This window comes from Haliotis asinina, chromosome 8 (genome assembly GCF_037392515.1).
Source record: "Haliotis asinina isolate JCU_RB_2024 chromosome 8, JCU_Hal_asi_v2, whole genome shotgun sequence".
NCBI lineage: Eukaryota > Metazoa > Mollusca > Gastropoda > Lepetellida > Haliotidae > Haliotis > Haliotis asinina.
In genome coordinates, this window is record NC_090287.1 from 44,188,027 (window position 1) to 44,206,104 (window position 18,078).

The 18,078-nt window shown below is 40.0% G+C and overlaps 1 protein-coding gene across 2 annotated transcripts in view; it reads right to left on the reverse strand.

Annotated features, from left to right (window-relative positions):
• LOC137294604 (protein YIPF4-like) overlaps positions 1-18,078 on the reverse strand; it is a 103,224-nt gene that overhangs the window by 25,211 nt on the left and 59,935 nt on the right. The window contains exons 3-4 of one of the 2 annotated variants that reach the window (XM_067825658.1): positions 15,426-15,597; positions 4,648-4,725 (exon numbers count right to left, since the gene is read on the reverse strand). In XM_067825658.1, the coding sequence (XP_067681759.1) occupies positions 4,648-4,725; positions 15,426-15,597 (250 nt within the window). The remainder of the gene's footprint in view (positions 1-4,647; positions 4,726-15,425; positions 15,598-18,078) is intronic. The other variant, XM_067825659.1, reaches the window with a different exon arrangement.

Sequence of the window (18,078 nt, forward strand, 5' to 3'; positions counted from 1 at the left end):
CAGATCAGAAGAGTGCTCCGGCCCTTATTATTATGTTTCACAGAGTAAGATTGCAATGCATCAGAGAGGGTTTGGGTGATCCTGGCACAGTCAGGCTGGTCAAGCTCATCATCAGCTCAGGGCCCTCGCCCCCTCTACACACAGCCCAGACAGCGAATGGGACTTCTCCAAGGAAACACTGCCTAGTCGAACACACCAAGAACTTTCCGGAGAATATGGAGGCTCCCCAACACTGCAGCCTTCTGCATTACTCAGATTGTCAGAAGGGCTGTGCTCTAAAAGATCAGGAGGTACCAAACCAAGGGCACCGAGAACAATGGGGAGCCTGACGACAGTGTACTTGGGATTCAAGCAAGACATTTCAAAGGCGAGGTCCGCATATTTATCATGCTTTTCCTGAATCTTGCCAATCACATTGCTGTCAAAAGGGACAGAAAATTCTATGATATAAATAATTTCATAGGCTTTATCAAAAAGGACAAGATCAGATTTGTTGGCTGGAATTCGTCTCAGGCTGTATATTGGCCTTTTCCAGAGAAGTTTGAAAGCATCATTTTCCAGGACGCCCTGGACATGTACAGGGTCGTATCATGGATGGACCTCGGGGTCAAAGCCACAGGCATGGCGGAGACAATAGTAAAAGCAGAGAGCCATGCCATCATGTCTTTTAAGATATGCTGTTTGTGCCAAGGAAGGGCATCCACTGACAAGGTGTTGGACAATCTCTGTAAATTCATTGCCATGACGACATTTCATGTTCACATTTTCTGGCGATTGTGAGTGGGAAGTGTCTGGTCCTGAGCAGCAAAAAGGAAGCCCTGTTTCACATTTGAGACCAGCCGACTTCATCCAGGCAAAGGAGTCGGTTGGATTGCTGTTCTGTTCCACACACTGCATGTACACACGATGCAACGGCTTCTCAGACAGCTTCTCCACAAAGGACCGACTCCGGGCAGACTTCGTGAAGGACTTCAACTGGTTTACTCCCATTGCTGTACCGTCCAGCAGTACATCACCATCAACAAAATCAATCTCAAATTTCAGATTGTGTCCAACAACCTTGGCAAGCTTAAAATAGCTGTGGAATTCCTTGCTTTCATCATGAGTCCTGATTTGCATCACCAGAGGATCGATCATCCAATAAATAAATATGTGCAAAAGTACACAATAAAATTCTATCATGAAGAGCCTCCACATTAATCAAACCCCAACCTCCAGAATTGATTGGCATATATAAACGATTAAGAGAGGAACTAGGGTGGTGTGCTCTGTTATCAGACATGATCCTTCTGGTCAGGCGGTCAAGACTCTGGATGTCTTGTTTCGTCCAATCAACTACTCCAAAGGAATAGGAGAGGACTGGCACAGCAAAAGTATTGGTGGCTTTGATCTTGTTTCGAGCATTTAGCTCTGAGCTCCAAATTTTCTTTAAACAAGATTTAAACTCGGCCCGAAGTTTACCTTGAATCTGGGCATTCTGGAGCTTGTCTCAAACTTGCATTCCAAGATAGGTATAGGCCTGATCTTCCACAAGATGCTTAATAACTCCTATCCCCTTGTAACCTGACCGAGCCATCATTAGTTACCTTGCCATGTTTCAAATGAAGTGCATTACATTTGTTAAGTCCAAATGTCATGCCAATATCCTTAGAGAAGGACTCGACAAGGAGAACCTGTTCTTTCAAACTGGTATCTCCTTTGGAAAGGAGCTCGATGTCATCCATATAGAGCAGATGGGTAAGAGGTGTTGGGGATCTGTGCTGAGAAGGTCTGGGATGGTAACCCTCCTCCCTATTGAGCAGAAAACTCAAAGGATTTACAGACAGACAAACAAGAGTCATCAAAAGATGACATATCCCCCGGCCCCCACATATTTGAAAGGACAAATCATCCGACAGTTACTTATTGTGTTCTTAGACCACGAATTGTTTCCATGGAATTCATTAAAAGTATACATGTCATATATCTGAAATCAGGAAAAGTCACCATTTCAAGATCTGTCTCATATATCTGCTAAGATCTTTTGAAAGATATGAAATGTTTTTAAAAAAAAAAAGGGTAATAGCAAAGGCACCACTTTGGGGTCTGCCACACATATCTACCAAGTTTTACAGACAGATATTAAGAAGGTTTTGAGTTCTGCTCCGGAAACGAAACACACCTCTCACTTTTGAGAGTAAGTCAAAAAGGTTTCCATGGGAACTGAGAAAATGATAAATCACTAAACCCTGGAAATAGTAAAAGGCACCACTTTACGTTCCAATGGATATATATATATACCAAGTTTTGCTGAAAAATATTGAATGGTTTTTGAGTTCTGCTCCGGAAACGAAGACCATACCTCCAGTTTGAGACTAAGTCCAAAGCGTTACCATGGAAACCAAGAAAATGATAAATCACAAAAACCTGTAAATAGCAAAAGGCACCATTCTGGGGTCTGCCACACATATCTACCAAGTTTTGCTGAAAGATATTTAGAAGTTTTTGAGTTCTGCTCCGGAAATGAAACACACCTCTCACTTTTGATACAAAGTCTGAATCGTTTCCATGGAAACCAAGAAACTAAGAAATGACAAAATCCTGTAACTAGCAAAAGGCACCATTGCAGCTTCTGATTGGTATATGTACCAAGTTTTGCAGAAAAATAATGGACAGTTTTTGAGTTCTGCTCTGGAAAGGAAGCCCATTCCTCCATTTTGAGACTAAGTCCGAAACATTTCCATGGAAACCGAGAAAATAATAAATCACAAAAACCTGTACAAAGCAAAAGGCACGACTTCGGGGTCTGTCACATATACAGTCGAACCCCATTTACCCGGACCCCACATATCCTGAAACCCCGCCTTCCGGACGATTTTTATGTGAAACGAAACTTACGTTCATTAATTGTACTCGCTTAACCGCACCCCGCGCTTCCAGACCCAGACGGCGAAATTTTCAAACCATTCCCATACATTTCCATTGAAAAATTATCCAGTTATCCGGACAGAGAGATCTGTGCATGTGTATGTGTCACGTCAATACTGTTTACCACACGACTATGTGATTTCTTAATCTATCACAAGGCATTTGGTGTGAATTGATTAATTAGCCATCAAAACACTAGTGACGCTTGTTCAGTAGGATTTGTGTGAGAACATCTTATCAGTAATAACAACACATGTTAAGTAGGATTAGGGGAAACTACACTGTAATTGTACTGTATATAAAACTTATACATCGACCCCTGCTATCTGTCGCGATGCAAGTTAAAAATAGCCTGCCAGATGATCAAGTCATGTGATCCCGTGCGGAAGTTTACTTTCTGCAGACAGCATAAATTCAATACGATGTTGTATGTTTTTAGGGCATTTAAAATTTGCAACTGGCAAAAATAGAAACTTTTTGTCATCAATTTTTGTTTTTCATCTAACTTACCATCTGAAGCTCCACACGCTACACGATTACGTCCGAGACAACTTGACAAATGGTAACCTACGTTCCCCCTTCCATGTATTATCAGTACACTTATATGTTATGATGATTCACTGTTATTGCTACTGACTGTTGATTTATTGATTGATGTATGTGAATATTTTTTGCTTTCACGTTTTGGATGTTTGATCCAGTTAACCGAACGTCTCGCTATCCGGACGATTTTCGAGTGAAACCAAAACGTCCGGGTAAACAGGGTTCAACTGTATCTACCAAGTTTTGCAAAACAATATTGAACGGTTTTTGAGTTCTGCTCCGGAAACGAAGCCTGCCCCACCGTAAGACTAACACCAAAATGTTCCATGGAAAAACAAAAAAATATAAATGCCCAAGCTCTGTAAATAGCAAAAGGCACAACTATAGGTTGAGATAATTATATCTATCAAGTTTGGTCTCAAAATATTGAACGGTTCCTGAGTTATGCTCCGGAAACAAAATTATTACGGACGGACGGACGGATGGACGGACAGACAGACGAGGTGTCGACTATATCCCCCCGCATTATATGCCGGGAGGATAAAAAGCAAAGGACTAAAGGACAACTTCTAAATGATACTAAAAGGCATCATACATTGTTATGTTTTACAGAATGGCACTGTCAGACTGGTAAGGCTCATCATCAACTCAGCACCCCTGCCCCCTCTACACACAGCCCAGACAGCGAATGGGACTTCTCCCAGGTAACACTGCCTAGTCAAACCCACCAAGAACTTTTCGGAGAATATGTAGACTCCCCTGCAGCCTTCTGCATTACCCTGAGTACCAAACCAAGGGCATCATGAACAACGGGGCAGACGGCAGCGTACTTGGGATGCATGCGAGACATTTCAAAGGCAAGGTTCACATACTTGGCATGCTTTTCCTGAATTTTGCAAATCACGGTGCTGTCAAAAGGGTTAAAAAATCCAATGATACAAGTAAACTCATTCGTTTTATCAAAAAAGACAAGATAGGTTTCTTGATTTGAATTCTTTTGAGTTTTTTTAGTTTTCAAATCTTCATGCGTTAAGATTTGCTATTTAATTATTCCTTGATGGTCAGTTTATCCAGATAGTGAGTTTAAGTGATGTTTGGTTTCATAGAAGGTAAGATATTGATGGTATATGGTGTGAGACTCATTTTCCATTTGCACAATATTCTGTTTCATGTGCTGTTTCTTTCAGTTTAACATACCTCGCCACCTAAAACTCTGGCAAGCAGGAAGATGACAAATGATCCAAAGATCCATATTGTCAGAATCCACGAAACGACCTGAAACAAAGAATACACTGATAAATACGAGGCCTGTCACTGACCTTTGCCTTGATATTTAGTTAACTCATTAAGACCAAGAGCCACTTCACTGCTCAACACCTGGAACACTGTGTTGATTGCCTGGCTAGCTGTGGTGAGACTAATTAGGGCTATTCACGCCTGATATCCCTGGCAGCTTTCGGAGATTACAGGTCTCGTCATGCGAGTAAGTCCTGATTGTTTTGATTGCGTTGTAAAGATATATATGTTGAAAGACAACAGGTGTGAATACATGTCATATATGTAATGTTTTACATAATTTTATTGTACTTTCTCTTGTAGACTTTTGGTGGCGTGTACATATGTGTTTTCTTAACACGTATGTATTCTTTGTATGTAAGACATACTTAAACAAATTGTCCCTCTCATATCATTGTGCGAGGTTAAACTGTTCAAAGCATCTATGTCAATGGCAGTAAAGAAGAATTTACACAAATGCTTAATAATCTTCTATGAAAGAAGGGTTTTCGCTGATTCACTGCTAGTGTATATGGAACAGTTTTAAGGAAAGTACTAATACGCTAGTCCGTGACTTACATGGAGCAGATTCACAGTTTGTCACTTTGGTTCACCTAGATTTAACGCAGAAAATGTATGTTATCATACGAACATACACATATACATATTTTATAATACTCTTCCTTGCACAAATTAAGACAAAGGGTCATGGGAATGGGGTGTCATCAAAGTTACCGTATAGGATGTTTTGTATCTCAACTGTTCAATATAGTAGCTGATTTGATATCAATGACCAATCATATCATGAGATACCTGTCACATAGGAAATGAGAGGTGATGGGGTGTGGGCTAAATTTCTGAAGAGCATGTTTGGTCACTAGACAGTTTGGATACAGATTGATTATTGGCTAGATCGTTAACCAGTCGATATGCTGGATTTCGGCTTTATCAACTACCATTCGGCTATCATGAAAAAGTTTGTGTATCGTGAACATACATAATTGTAAGGATGCATGAAATGTACACACAGGACTAACAAGCACGTTGGCGAGTCTATTTTTCCTTAAAGCTCTCAAAGCGCTACAATCCAGTTATTTTTACCCCAGATAACCCAATTCAACCATTGAGTAGATATAGCATTTATTTCCATATACATTTTGCACAGACTACTTATATATCAAACTCAATGGCTTGCTGATCATTTCAATATAATCTGCAATGAATATCATAATTCAAGTACATGTATTATAGAATTCAAAAAGTGACACAATACTGATTTATCATAATGTTGCAGTTGAATCCCCCCAAATATTTGTGAAGATGGGCATGCCAGTATTTGTTTTGAATGCAAACAAGGTTCAAAAGATTAATAATGGGGGTGACTCCATAAAACAGTTTGTCCAATGATATAACAGTGCATTAGTTTGTTTTACACTTGTCACAGGACAAAACTTTACCTGGATGTGCATTCTGCCAGAGGCTGCTATTTCGAGGTTGAAAGAGGTGTTCAAATGTCTCATTAATGTTGTCTGATTAAATGATTATATGCATGTGTATCAATTCCGTAACTGATATATTATCCTCCTTTTAATGACGATGGATCTGATACAAATGATATTTACACTGGATAAGATAATTAAAAAGATCAAATAAACATTTCTTACACAATGTTTATGTAAACTGCACTGAAAAATCACATTTCAAATCAACATGAAACTTTCAACAGCTGGAACACAATGCTTCAGTTACCTTTGTATAGTTTATGTGTAATATATATTCCATTATCTATTATTATCAACTTCAGAATTATGAAAAATCAATAGTCGCAATTGTGTTAGGTCTAAATCAGTAACTTAGTTTATTTCAAATCTATACGAACATCAGTGTATAGTATAGATATTTATGTTTACGATTCATTATATACACTATTACAACGAATGAATGAATGATTTCATTTTGAAGAAGGTTTTGTAACCTTGTCACCGTTAATTCGATCAATGTGCAAAAATAGTATTTTAGTATCCACTCCCAATGACGAGGAACAAACACTTACCTCCTGTAACAACATCTCATAACCCCCTTTCTAGCAGACATGTGTTCATTAACCTGTACAAGCCCATGACATTGCTAGCAAATGTTATCAAAACACTTTAATGCTTTTTCTCATTTGCACAGAAAGCAACCTCTCTCATAAGAAAAGCTAACCTTTGATCATTACTGCTAAATTGATTGAAATAATAGGTACAGTACGAATTTAAAATGTGAAACGCACATGTGAGTCTCTTGCTGAATGAAAGGTGCTTTCTGCTGACAACCATGTGTGGCTCAAAAAAACCTGTAAATAGCAAAAGGCACCACACTGGAGTCTGCCACACATATCTACCCAGTTCTGCAGAAAAATATTGAACGGTTTTGGAGTTCTGCTCCGGAAACGAAGTCAGCTCCACCATTCGACTCACACCAAAATGTTCAATGGAAAACAAAAAAAATAAAAATGCCCAAACTCTGTAAATAGCAAAAGGCACAACTATAGGTTGAGATTATTATATCTATAAAGTTTGGTCTAAAAATATTGAACGGTTTCTGAGTTATGCTCCGGAAACAAAATGCTGATGGACGGACAGACGGCCGAGGCGTCGACAATATCCCCCCTGCATTACATGCCGAGGGGCTAAAAAAAAATATAAATGCCAAAACTCTGTAAATAGCAAAAGGCATAACCATAGGTTGAGATTAGTATATCTATCAAGTTTGGTCTAAAAATATCGAACGGTTTCTGAGTTATGATTCAGAAACAAAATGATTACAAACGGACAGACGGACGGACAGACAGATTAGGTGTTGACTCCATCCCCCTGCATTACATCGCGAGGGGATAAAAACATGTAAATGCACCACTTAAGGTTCTGACTCATGTATGTAAGAAGTATAGCAGAAAAGTATTGAACGGTTTTTGAGTTCTGCTCTGGAAACTAAGCCCATCCCTCCATTTTGAGAGTAAGTCCGAAACATTTCCATGGAAACTGAGAAAATAATAAATCATAAAAACCTGTAAGTACCAAAAGGCACCACTTTAGTTTCTGACCCATGTACGTAACAAGTTTTGCAGAAAAATATTGAATGGTTTCTGAGTTCTGCTTCGGAAACAAAGCCCACCCCACCAAAATGTTCCATAGAAAAACAAAAAAAATAAAAATGCCAAAACTCTGTAAATACCAATAGGCACAACTATAGGTTGAGATTATTATATATACCAAGTTTGGTCTAAAAATACTGAACGGTTTCTGAGTTATGATCTGGAAACACAATGATAATGGACGGACGGACGGACGGACGGACGGACGGACAGACGGACAGACAGAGGAGGCGTCGACTATATCCCCCTACATTAAATGTTGGTGGGGAAAAAAGTGACCAGGTTAGCCAATAATAAGCAGTCAATCAACGTATTGGCAATTAATCCTTTGAGGAAGAATGTTGTTTTTACACGGGTACTTTATGACAGGGTGTAATCAGTATAGATAGTAAATCTACGCACATAAACAAATCTACTGTGCAAGATAAAAGGAATTAAGTACTAATTAAAATCAAATTGAATTAATTAAAAGTAATTCTTCAATCGGTGTGTTATCGGTTAATCCTTTGGTCAGTATTTGTTTTTGTATCTTAGTTGATACGAGGGTTGGCTGAAAAGTTCTAAGCCTCACTGTGAAAAAAAGTTACAAAGTCCACGTTTGTAATTTATTTTTCTACATAGTCCCCTTCCAAGTTCACACAGTTTTGCCAGCTATGCTGCGAGGAGCGAAACCCGGTCAGGAAGAAATCTTCTTCAGCTACCCTAAAAAAATCAGTCACAGCGGAAATGACGTCATCATTACTTGCAAAATGGCGACCGGCGAGTTCCTTTTTCATTTTGGGGAACAGGTGGAAGTCAGAAGGAGCCAAATCAGGTGAAGAAGGAGGATGGTCAATGAGTTCAAAGCCACAATCGCGGATTGTTGACATGGCCACCACCGATTTGTGAACAGGTGCATTGTCTTGGTGGAAGAGGACACCTTTAGCGATCCTCGTCGTTTGGCTTTGATTGCTTCTCGCAACTGGTTCAGTAGATCAGCATAGTATCTGCCGTTGATAGTTTGACCTTTTTCAAGATAATCAATGAGCAGAATGCCCCTGGAATCCCAAAAGACTGCTGCCATCACCTTTCCAGCTGAAGGAACAGACTTGGCTTTCTTTGGAGCTGGTGAATCAGGATGCTTCCACTGTTTTGACTGTAGTTTTGTTTCTGGTTGAAAGTGATGTATCCAGGTCTCACCCATGGTTACAAATCGTGCCACAAAACCATCGGGATCTGCTTCAAAACGACGCAAATTGTCAAGGGACGTCTGGAACCTGACACGTTTCTGTTCTACTGTCAAGAGCTTTGGCACCCATCCTGCAGAAACTTTAGTCATTCCTAATTCGTTGGTGATAATATGCTCAACCCTCTCATGAGAGATGCCCACTACACTAGCAATATGTTGAGTAGTCAATCGTCAATCATCCATCAACATATCGAGCACTCGCGTGATGTTTTCTGGAGTGGTTGCTGTTGAAGGCCTTCCTGAGCGTGGGTCATCATCAAGGCTTTTTCTGCCACGCTTAAATTCTGCAGCCCACTTCTTTACTGTGGAAAATGAAGGAGCATCATCCCCTAGAGTGGAGACCATGTCAGCATGTATCTGTGTTGGGGACATCCCTTTCTTTTGCAAGTACTTGATGACTGCCCTGTATTCAGTTTTGTCCATTTCTGATGATTTCAGAGGGTAGGTTTACCAAAAGAGCTGTGGTTGAGATAAAACTATTAGTATGTTTGTAGTTCTTGTGTCTATGATTCACTAAATGATTGTCCTCACTGGTGGCAAACACCTGTCTGTACCTGGTGGGGAAAAACCACTCAGGCTGAGAACTTTTCAGCCAACCCTCGTAATTCCTGCACTTCTATGTATTTGATTTAACATTTGAGAAGAGTGTTCAAATCTGCAGTTGCCTGCAGTTTAATGCTATTTCTAAAAGGCTTGAAGCGACATCTGCATGTGCATCCTTTGATGTATTGCTATAAAATATGTCTCTGATGTGACACCTGCAATGAAGAACTTTCATTTGTTTAGAAAATGTTAAAACCTGCATTGAGAATGCAATGCCGATCATAATCCAATGCTTGTTTGGTTGACATGCTTACAGTACAACTTTACAGATACCGATTTCTTGTTGATGCATAGAGGGGACTTTCCACGTTTATTCCAATGCCATCAATATTATAGTCACTACAACCAGGTGAAAGGAAATATATATCTATAGTATCAAGCAGCAAATTAACAGGTAATTTAGCAGATGTGGCCAACAGAAGAGTAAAACAAGAGTCATCAGGAGATGACATATCCCCCAGCACCCACATGATTGAGAGGACAAATCATCTCACAGTTACTCACTGTCTTTTTCACACTAATTTGAATTGTTTCCATGGAATTCACGAAAATTATAAATACCATATATCTGTAATCAGCAAAGTCACAATTTAAAGATCTGTCTCATATGCCTGCCAAGGTCTGTTGAAAGATATGAAATGATTTTCGAGTTGTGCTCTGGGAACGAAGCCCATCCCTCCATTTTGAGACTAAGTTTGAAACGTTTCCATGGAAACCAAAAAAATAATACATCCAAAACACCTTTAAAAACCAAAAGGCACCAGTTTGGGGTCTGCCACACATATCTGCCAAGTTTTACTTTCAGATATTTAGAAGGTTTTGAGTTCTGCTCTGGAAATGAAACACACCTCTCACTTTTCAGGCAAAGTCCAAAACGTTTCCATGGTAACCAAGAAAGTAATAAATCACAAAAATCTGTAAATAGCAAAAGGCACAACCATAGGCTGAGATTACTATATCTATCAAGTTTGGTCTAAAAATAGTGAATGGTTTCTGAATTATGCTCCAGAAACAAAATGATTATGGACGGACAGACGGATGGACAAATGAAAACTGAAGAGCTAATTGACAGACTCTATCTATTAATCAACTCCACTATGACAAACCTGAAACCCACTCCATTGTCCAAGTGATGGTATCTGTCAACATTCAATAAGCCAATTTATCCTGAACAATGTACATCAAACTGCAGAGTGGTATGTTTGTTTATGTATCCCCATACTGTTTACTGCAGTTTACGTTTTATAATGTTCTCTGATCCATTTCATCACACAGCATTTTGAGCACCTTTAGAATATAGCACCACAACTTCACATGAGGACGATCTCAGCTGTGGGTAACTTGTCATTAAGACAGACAACCAGTTTGTGAGAACCCGTCGGACACGAACCCACGACCTTCGGATTGTTAGCCCGCCAGCTAACCGACTGAGCTACATCGACACTGCTGCACAATGTACAAATTTAGCTAGTCATTCCTGTGACATCACGACAATCACCCGAAACCTACAAAGTAATTCAGGTAGCCATGGTGTCTCGTGACTTAATACCACAGACGATGCCGAAGTCATTCGGAAATGTTGGGTAACCATGGGAGCTCATGACGTCATTTGGTTTTCGCGGTTGCAAGTTTGCGGGCCCATGAAATATAAGCGTCATTTCGCTCCTGACATTCAAAGGGCAAACAATGTCAATTGACGATGGCAGGATCTTTGGAGGATTCGTTTGAGGATTTGGGGATGGAAAAGAAAGTGATGTGCACAGGAGCAAGGAAAGAGAATGTGGCTCATGGGAGTAAGGATAGGAGGGCCAGGAATAAGGATGTGGTAGACGCTGGGAAGGCGGAAGGCAGTTTACCTTCATTTCCAAAGTGTACGGATGCTCCTTGGGTAAGTTCATATGGGAGAGATTTGGGGACGACTTCCAGGGTCATAACTAACGATTGGTTGATCTTTCATGTATTTGTGACGATTCTTGCTACTTTGGCTTGGTGGATGAATCATGGGTTACTCTGTAACCATGCAACCTGTGATGAATGCAAGATGTCGATGTATCTTGCAGAGGAAACTGGGATTCATCGGAGTAGTGACGGCATTCGTTGGGCTTGTTGTAGAACAATTGATGGAGTTAGACATCAGTGTTACAAATCAATTTGAACTAAAAGCTGGTTCTCTGATGCTTGCATCAATATGGCTGAATGTTTGAATTGATTTTTCATTGGTGTCGGAATCGCTGTCAGCTTGATTGTCAGACTGGGTACAGTTTTTCATCAGCAATGAGTACTGACTGGTACAACTTTTGTCGTGAGGTGTGTGATAAATTGGTGTATGGTAAAATGGAAAAGATAGGTGGGCAAGGAATCATTGTTGATGAATCAAAGTTTGGCAAATGCAAGAATCATAAAGGTCATTATGCTGAGGGCCAGTGGGTGTTCGGAGGTGTTGAGAGATTGGCCCGACATAAGATATTTATGGTACCAGTGGAATGCCGTGATGCTGACACTTTGATTCCATTAATCAGGCAATGGATTTTACCTGGTTCAACTATCATTTCTGACCGTCGGAAATCATACAGTTCTCTCAATTCTGATCCGGATTACACACATCTCACTGTCAACCATTCCAAGAATTTCATTACAGGTGCGCATACAAATACAATAGAAGGAGCATGGATTCATGCGAAGCGGTCCATAAATAAGTATGGCACTGTAAAGTCTCTCTTTGAATCTTATCTCATTGAACATATGTGGAGAGTAAAGGTATCTTGGGATAAAGGTGACTTGTGTGATACTGTACTTAGTGAGGTTACCATACTGTATCCTATTAACAACATGCCTGGATCCATTCCACTTCAGCCTGCTTCCGCTACGATTCTTGCTGCTGCCTCTCCTGACGACTGACTGAGTACTGATCATGCCTTGAACGACGATGCCTCGATCCAAGTTTGGTTTTCACCAAACGCCATTACATTCACTTTTGTTGAGTGTATTGTTAATTTCATTAACAACAGTAAATATATGTTGCTTGTGTGAACGTTTGCCGATGAATTACCTTAAAATAAAACAATCCCCAACCCAACCATGTCATCTCCTAACCCAAACCCTAAGCTAGGAATAACAACCCTAACCCTAACCCTTGAAACTATCTGAAATGACATAAAAGCGGCGCAAAAAATGGCTGACATATAATGCATTCTTACCGCTTCGAAAAAAAATAACGTAAATAAATACAATCCATTATTGTTTCTTAATGCAAATAATGAATGAAAAAATTCTATAAGTATGTAAGTTCCCATTCATAATTCATTCAGTGCTAAAAATATGACATATTTTACGGTAAACACTACCGTAAACTCTCAACATCGTTGGTGTTGTTTAACGACATAGCCAGTAGACACAAAACATCAGTGAGCCTGCAGCTCAGCTGATGACTGGATCAATTACTTTTTTATTAAGAAAAGCAAGACTTATTGACTTCAATTTCTTTTAGTGAATAACAAAAACATTTCGGAGCATACGCTTGCTCCTACATTGGGTGAAAATCTGGCCACAATAAAGAGGTTGACCTCTATAAATCTTGCTTTTCGTATGTATTCTGTTTATTACCAGAGTTGTTAGATTGAGGTAAACAATAACATATCTACTTTCAAACATGGGCTGACTACCCAAAGTCACCACATGTAGAATGCAATGTCACAGAAGAACTGTGACATGGCATTGTTCCTGATATCACGTCACCATGACAAAGTGATATTTTGGCCCATCAAGGTAACACAGGCACTTCTTCCACCTAAGTTTTCCAAGACCTTTATCCATCAACCTCTCAAAAGTAACTGGTGCATTGGTTAAGCCAAACTGCATTATATTGAAATTGTATAACCCCATGCGGAGATGACGCAGTGTCGTGCTTATCCCTCAGAGCCATCTTCACTTGCCAATATCCACTAGCTAAGTCTAGTGTTCTAAACCACTTGGAACCTCTTGGAGTCTCAAGAGGCTCATCAATATGAGGTAAAGGATATGTGTCCTTTGTACTGACAGAGCTAAACTTTCTAAAGTCTACACAGGACCTACACCTACCATCCTTCTTAATTACTAAGCAAACTGGAGCTGGCCACAGACTATCATTTGACTCTATGACTCCATATTACAAGTTGTTCACCTGTTTCCAACTGCTAATGGGAATTGCTCCAGGAGTGTATATCCCATGGGTTTCAACACTGGTTTGCCCTAACTTCCCATCCTCACCAACAAAAATATCCTCAAACCAACTGAGTCAAAGCTTACTGAAAAATATTGAACGTTTTTCTAGTTCTGCTCTGGAAACGAAACACACCTCACTTTTGAGACTATGTCGAAAACGTTTCCATGCAAACCGAGAAAATAATAAATGCGCAGCAGGGGATAATAATATTTTTACACCAATAAATACATTTAAGAAACCTGACTAATACTATTCACTTTCAATCCATGGATAAAATCATGCAAAGCAAACTCTGGCTTTTTATGGTATGGAAAGTTGAAAACTTTCACAAACAAGCAGATAAAAGGAATCAGTGGAAGCGGCATACACAACAGCAGATGCCAGATGTAAATAATAGGGAGCTGCACGTCTCAAATAATTTTGGTCAGTGTTGTTGTCATTGCTCACATGCTATTCTTCATCAGAGGACGAGTCACTGCAAAAAATATGGCGACGCTTGGAGGAGGATGACATTGGTTAGTCTTGGCTCGGAATTCCCACTTGTCGAGATTCAATATTTATATTGAACACACCACCGTAAATTGGGCCCGAAAACACAATGCCTAGAACTTTGAATGAAGTGGATTTCAAGCCCATTGTCTTCTGACTCTGAGTTGTGTTCTCAACCCTTACATGAGTAACCATGGAAGGCATGGCAGTTTTCAGTAGGACACAGGTTTTGTGCGGAAGGGCAAGTGGACACGGCAGACACTGGCAGTTATCGAGATATGAGAGAGCCACTCATTTTTTGATGTTGTGTATTAGAAACTTTGGCATATGAATTCACAGAGTCAACATTTTTATGGCCTGACAGCTACATTATGTGTGTGGGTGCAAAGTTATGTTAATTTAGATATAAAAACCTCCCTAGACAGAACAAATTCTGAGTCAAGTTGTATTGATGACGATGGCTCATGATTGCTTTTTTGGCATCCATGAAAAATTTGCACAGCAATTGATTTACTTCGTGTGTGTGGGGACTTTTTCAAGAGATCTGTGTTCTTGTGACAGATCCAAATCAATTCCGATCGGCAAATTTGGGTACTTGCTTTTCTCCTTGTGCTGTCGTGACAACATACACGTTGAAGGTATTCAATGGCCTGACATTATTCACAGCCGTTCCAACCAGCTGTCCGTCAATGTTGACCAAGTCATTAACTTGTACGAGCGACGCCATATTTGTTTACACTCCTGATAGACCCAGCAGACGTATTTGTTTACTTATTTAGATTGTTTATTTTTGTTTTTGTGTACAGAAATTTTACTTTGTAAAGAACTGAACACTTGTGCTCGTGACCAAGTGAAAAAATCAAATTTATTTAACTTCATAGAAGTGTTATCATTTTGCATGCTGCCAAAATGTGTAGAAACTCATGAGTGAAAATCATGAATGTCAAAGTTCACGTAGTAGCCAGTCGAATCACTCGAAGGTGGTATGACACACACTTGTCATAAGACTTTGTTATGGTGTAACCATGTATTATTTTTCTTACCTTGAATTGTCCATACAGCGATATTACTGAGTAGAGAAGTACAACCATCAGTGGGCCCCAGAAATCAGGACTCTCTCTCACAATATGCCTATTGAACCCGAATTGTGGAATAGGAAAGAGAACACATCGCAGTTTGTAGTAGATGTCTTTCAAGTCTATATCCAATTCTTCTCTGAAACCAAATAAAATCAAAACAAAGTAATTTTCTGAATAAAATTGATATTTTATACTTATCCTGACTCATGCTTATTGCTTATCTCTTCTTCCCTGGCCAAGGTAGTGGAATACCTGAAATCCCTTGAAGTTTCCTTCTAAAACAAACAGACATAAAACACACTCACCCATGGGTAGCCTTCTCTTTTCCCGTGCAGCTGACCAACCATGTTTGTTTCTCTCTCCTTGTAAATCGCCAGACACGAGAATTATTCGAATACAGCATGCCTGTGCGTGACTTCTGGGTGGACTTTCGCCATGATTCAGGATAAGCATAAAATATCAATTTTACAAATTACATATTTTTCCTTAACCTCACTCATGCTTACTGCTTACAGAATCCGATGGAAACAGGCCATGCTGGATTCTGCTGGCTGTCAAAATTACATGCAATAATTTTCCACCAATGGGAACTTGTAACGACGATAATTCGGTCCAGGTCTTCTATTATTCATTGTAGATTCTGGGGGATGACATCCAGTCGAACTTGTCTTTTACAGAAGGCTTCGTTGACTTGAACATAATGATATCCAAAATGACTAGCATTCTGCTAGTGTTTGATGCAACTGAATGTCAAGATATTCCCATCAAGACTAGTTGCGACCCTTCTTCATGGCTTCCACAAGTCACTTAACCAAACGACTCAGTGAGCTCAGCACCTCTGGGGAGCCGTTAGTTGCTGCGCAACTATAAGAGGCCCAAATTGGTGAATGTCAGTGATGTCCTCCGTGACTATGTCTCATAGGAAATGACTGACAAACACTGTGTTTGATTCCCAAAAGCAGCCCTCCATTATAGCTGATAGCAAGCAAATCCCAAGTAGCGCTAGTGTAGAGGCCAAGGCTCTGACTTCATGGGGGTTGGAGGCTCGCGGAGGTTCAAATCCTGCTGCTTTGTAGGCTCTCAGTATAACAGCTCTGATCCACACTGAGATAGTGTGGTGGAATACTTCCGTGGGTGTCTCAGTAGATATAGGGATGAACAGGCACTTGAAACAATGTCTTCTAGACTTGGTAAGTGCAATGTATATCTTCAATGATCTGACTGGACATAATGATAATTCTTGCATATCATGAGGTCCATGGATTGAAGACAAGGCCAGTATGCAGAACTGTCTGTCCGGTTGACCTGGCTGCTGTCTGATCTTCTCAATGACTCTTGGTAGCAGCACTGGAGGAGGAAACGAGAATGTGTTTAGTCCTTCCCACTACATGCTGAGAGCATCTGATGCCCAAGTTAACAGATCTGGTACTTGTGACACAAAGCTTGCTGTCTGTTAGTTGAACCTTGTTGCAAATAAGACTATTTGCAATGATCTGAACCTCCAGCTGATTAGTTGAAATGTCTCTTGAAATGTACATATTGATTTTGCGATGACTTTGTTGCAGACGACTTCGTCTTTGACGACGATGGTGATCTAGACATCTTAGGCTGCTACGGCCGCAATCCCGATGAAGTACTCTTCTGTGGTCTAGGGGACGACTTGCTGGACCAAAGGCATAACCCCAGTGACACGCCTGACTGGTAACTTGAATGAAATTCAGCAGTTAATGAAAAAGTGGTTACCGGAAGCTAAATCACCTGATTAGACATGACTAATATAAAATCAACATTGCCTGTCCCTTGCACGCCTGTGAAAAGAACGAATTTATACAATTAATTTTGAAACAGATAAATTTCTGCAAAATTCACAGCAAATAGTGAAAGATCAAAAGGGCTTACATGCCGGAGAAACTAAGAGCGGGTCAACCGCTGACAGCCGTAATTTACACACTAAACATGATTTCATCAACCGAGACTAAGTCTCAGGTGAGGAAATATGTGCTATGTCAACACACAATAATCACAAATAACCAAACTGTGATACATATACATAAACCACATACTGCATACGACATAAATATAGTTAAAGTATAGGCATAGTTGAAAAACGTATTTCTGTAGTGGAGACCCCAAGTAACTCCAGCCGACCTCGTCGTGTGATAAGGAAAGTAACAAGCATGGTCAGTCAGCTGACCGTTAGTGCGGGAAAAGACGAGGCTACATATGGGCGAGTGTGTTTTACGTCCGCTTCTTTTAGATAGGAACTTCAAGGGATTTCAGGTATTTCACTACCATTGCCAGGGAAGAGGAGATAAGCAATAAGCATGAGTCAAGATAAGGACAAATTAAATGTGTTAAAGTTAAAATAGTCAAAATAGTGTTTTGTACTTATCCTGACACAAACTATTTGCTTCCCTCTCCCTTAACCAGAAATATCAGTGTCATTTTCTCCAGACACAGTGAAAACATTTTACCAGAATGCCTCCCTTCTCAAGTGACCACTCAGGGATTGGCTCTCACTCCACTTTCAAGTTCCAAATGTTTAAGTTAAAAATTAGCCTATATATATACACAGAGAAAAAAGTTAAGCACTCCTCCCCCCCTCCGTTTTTTGGTC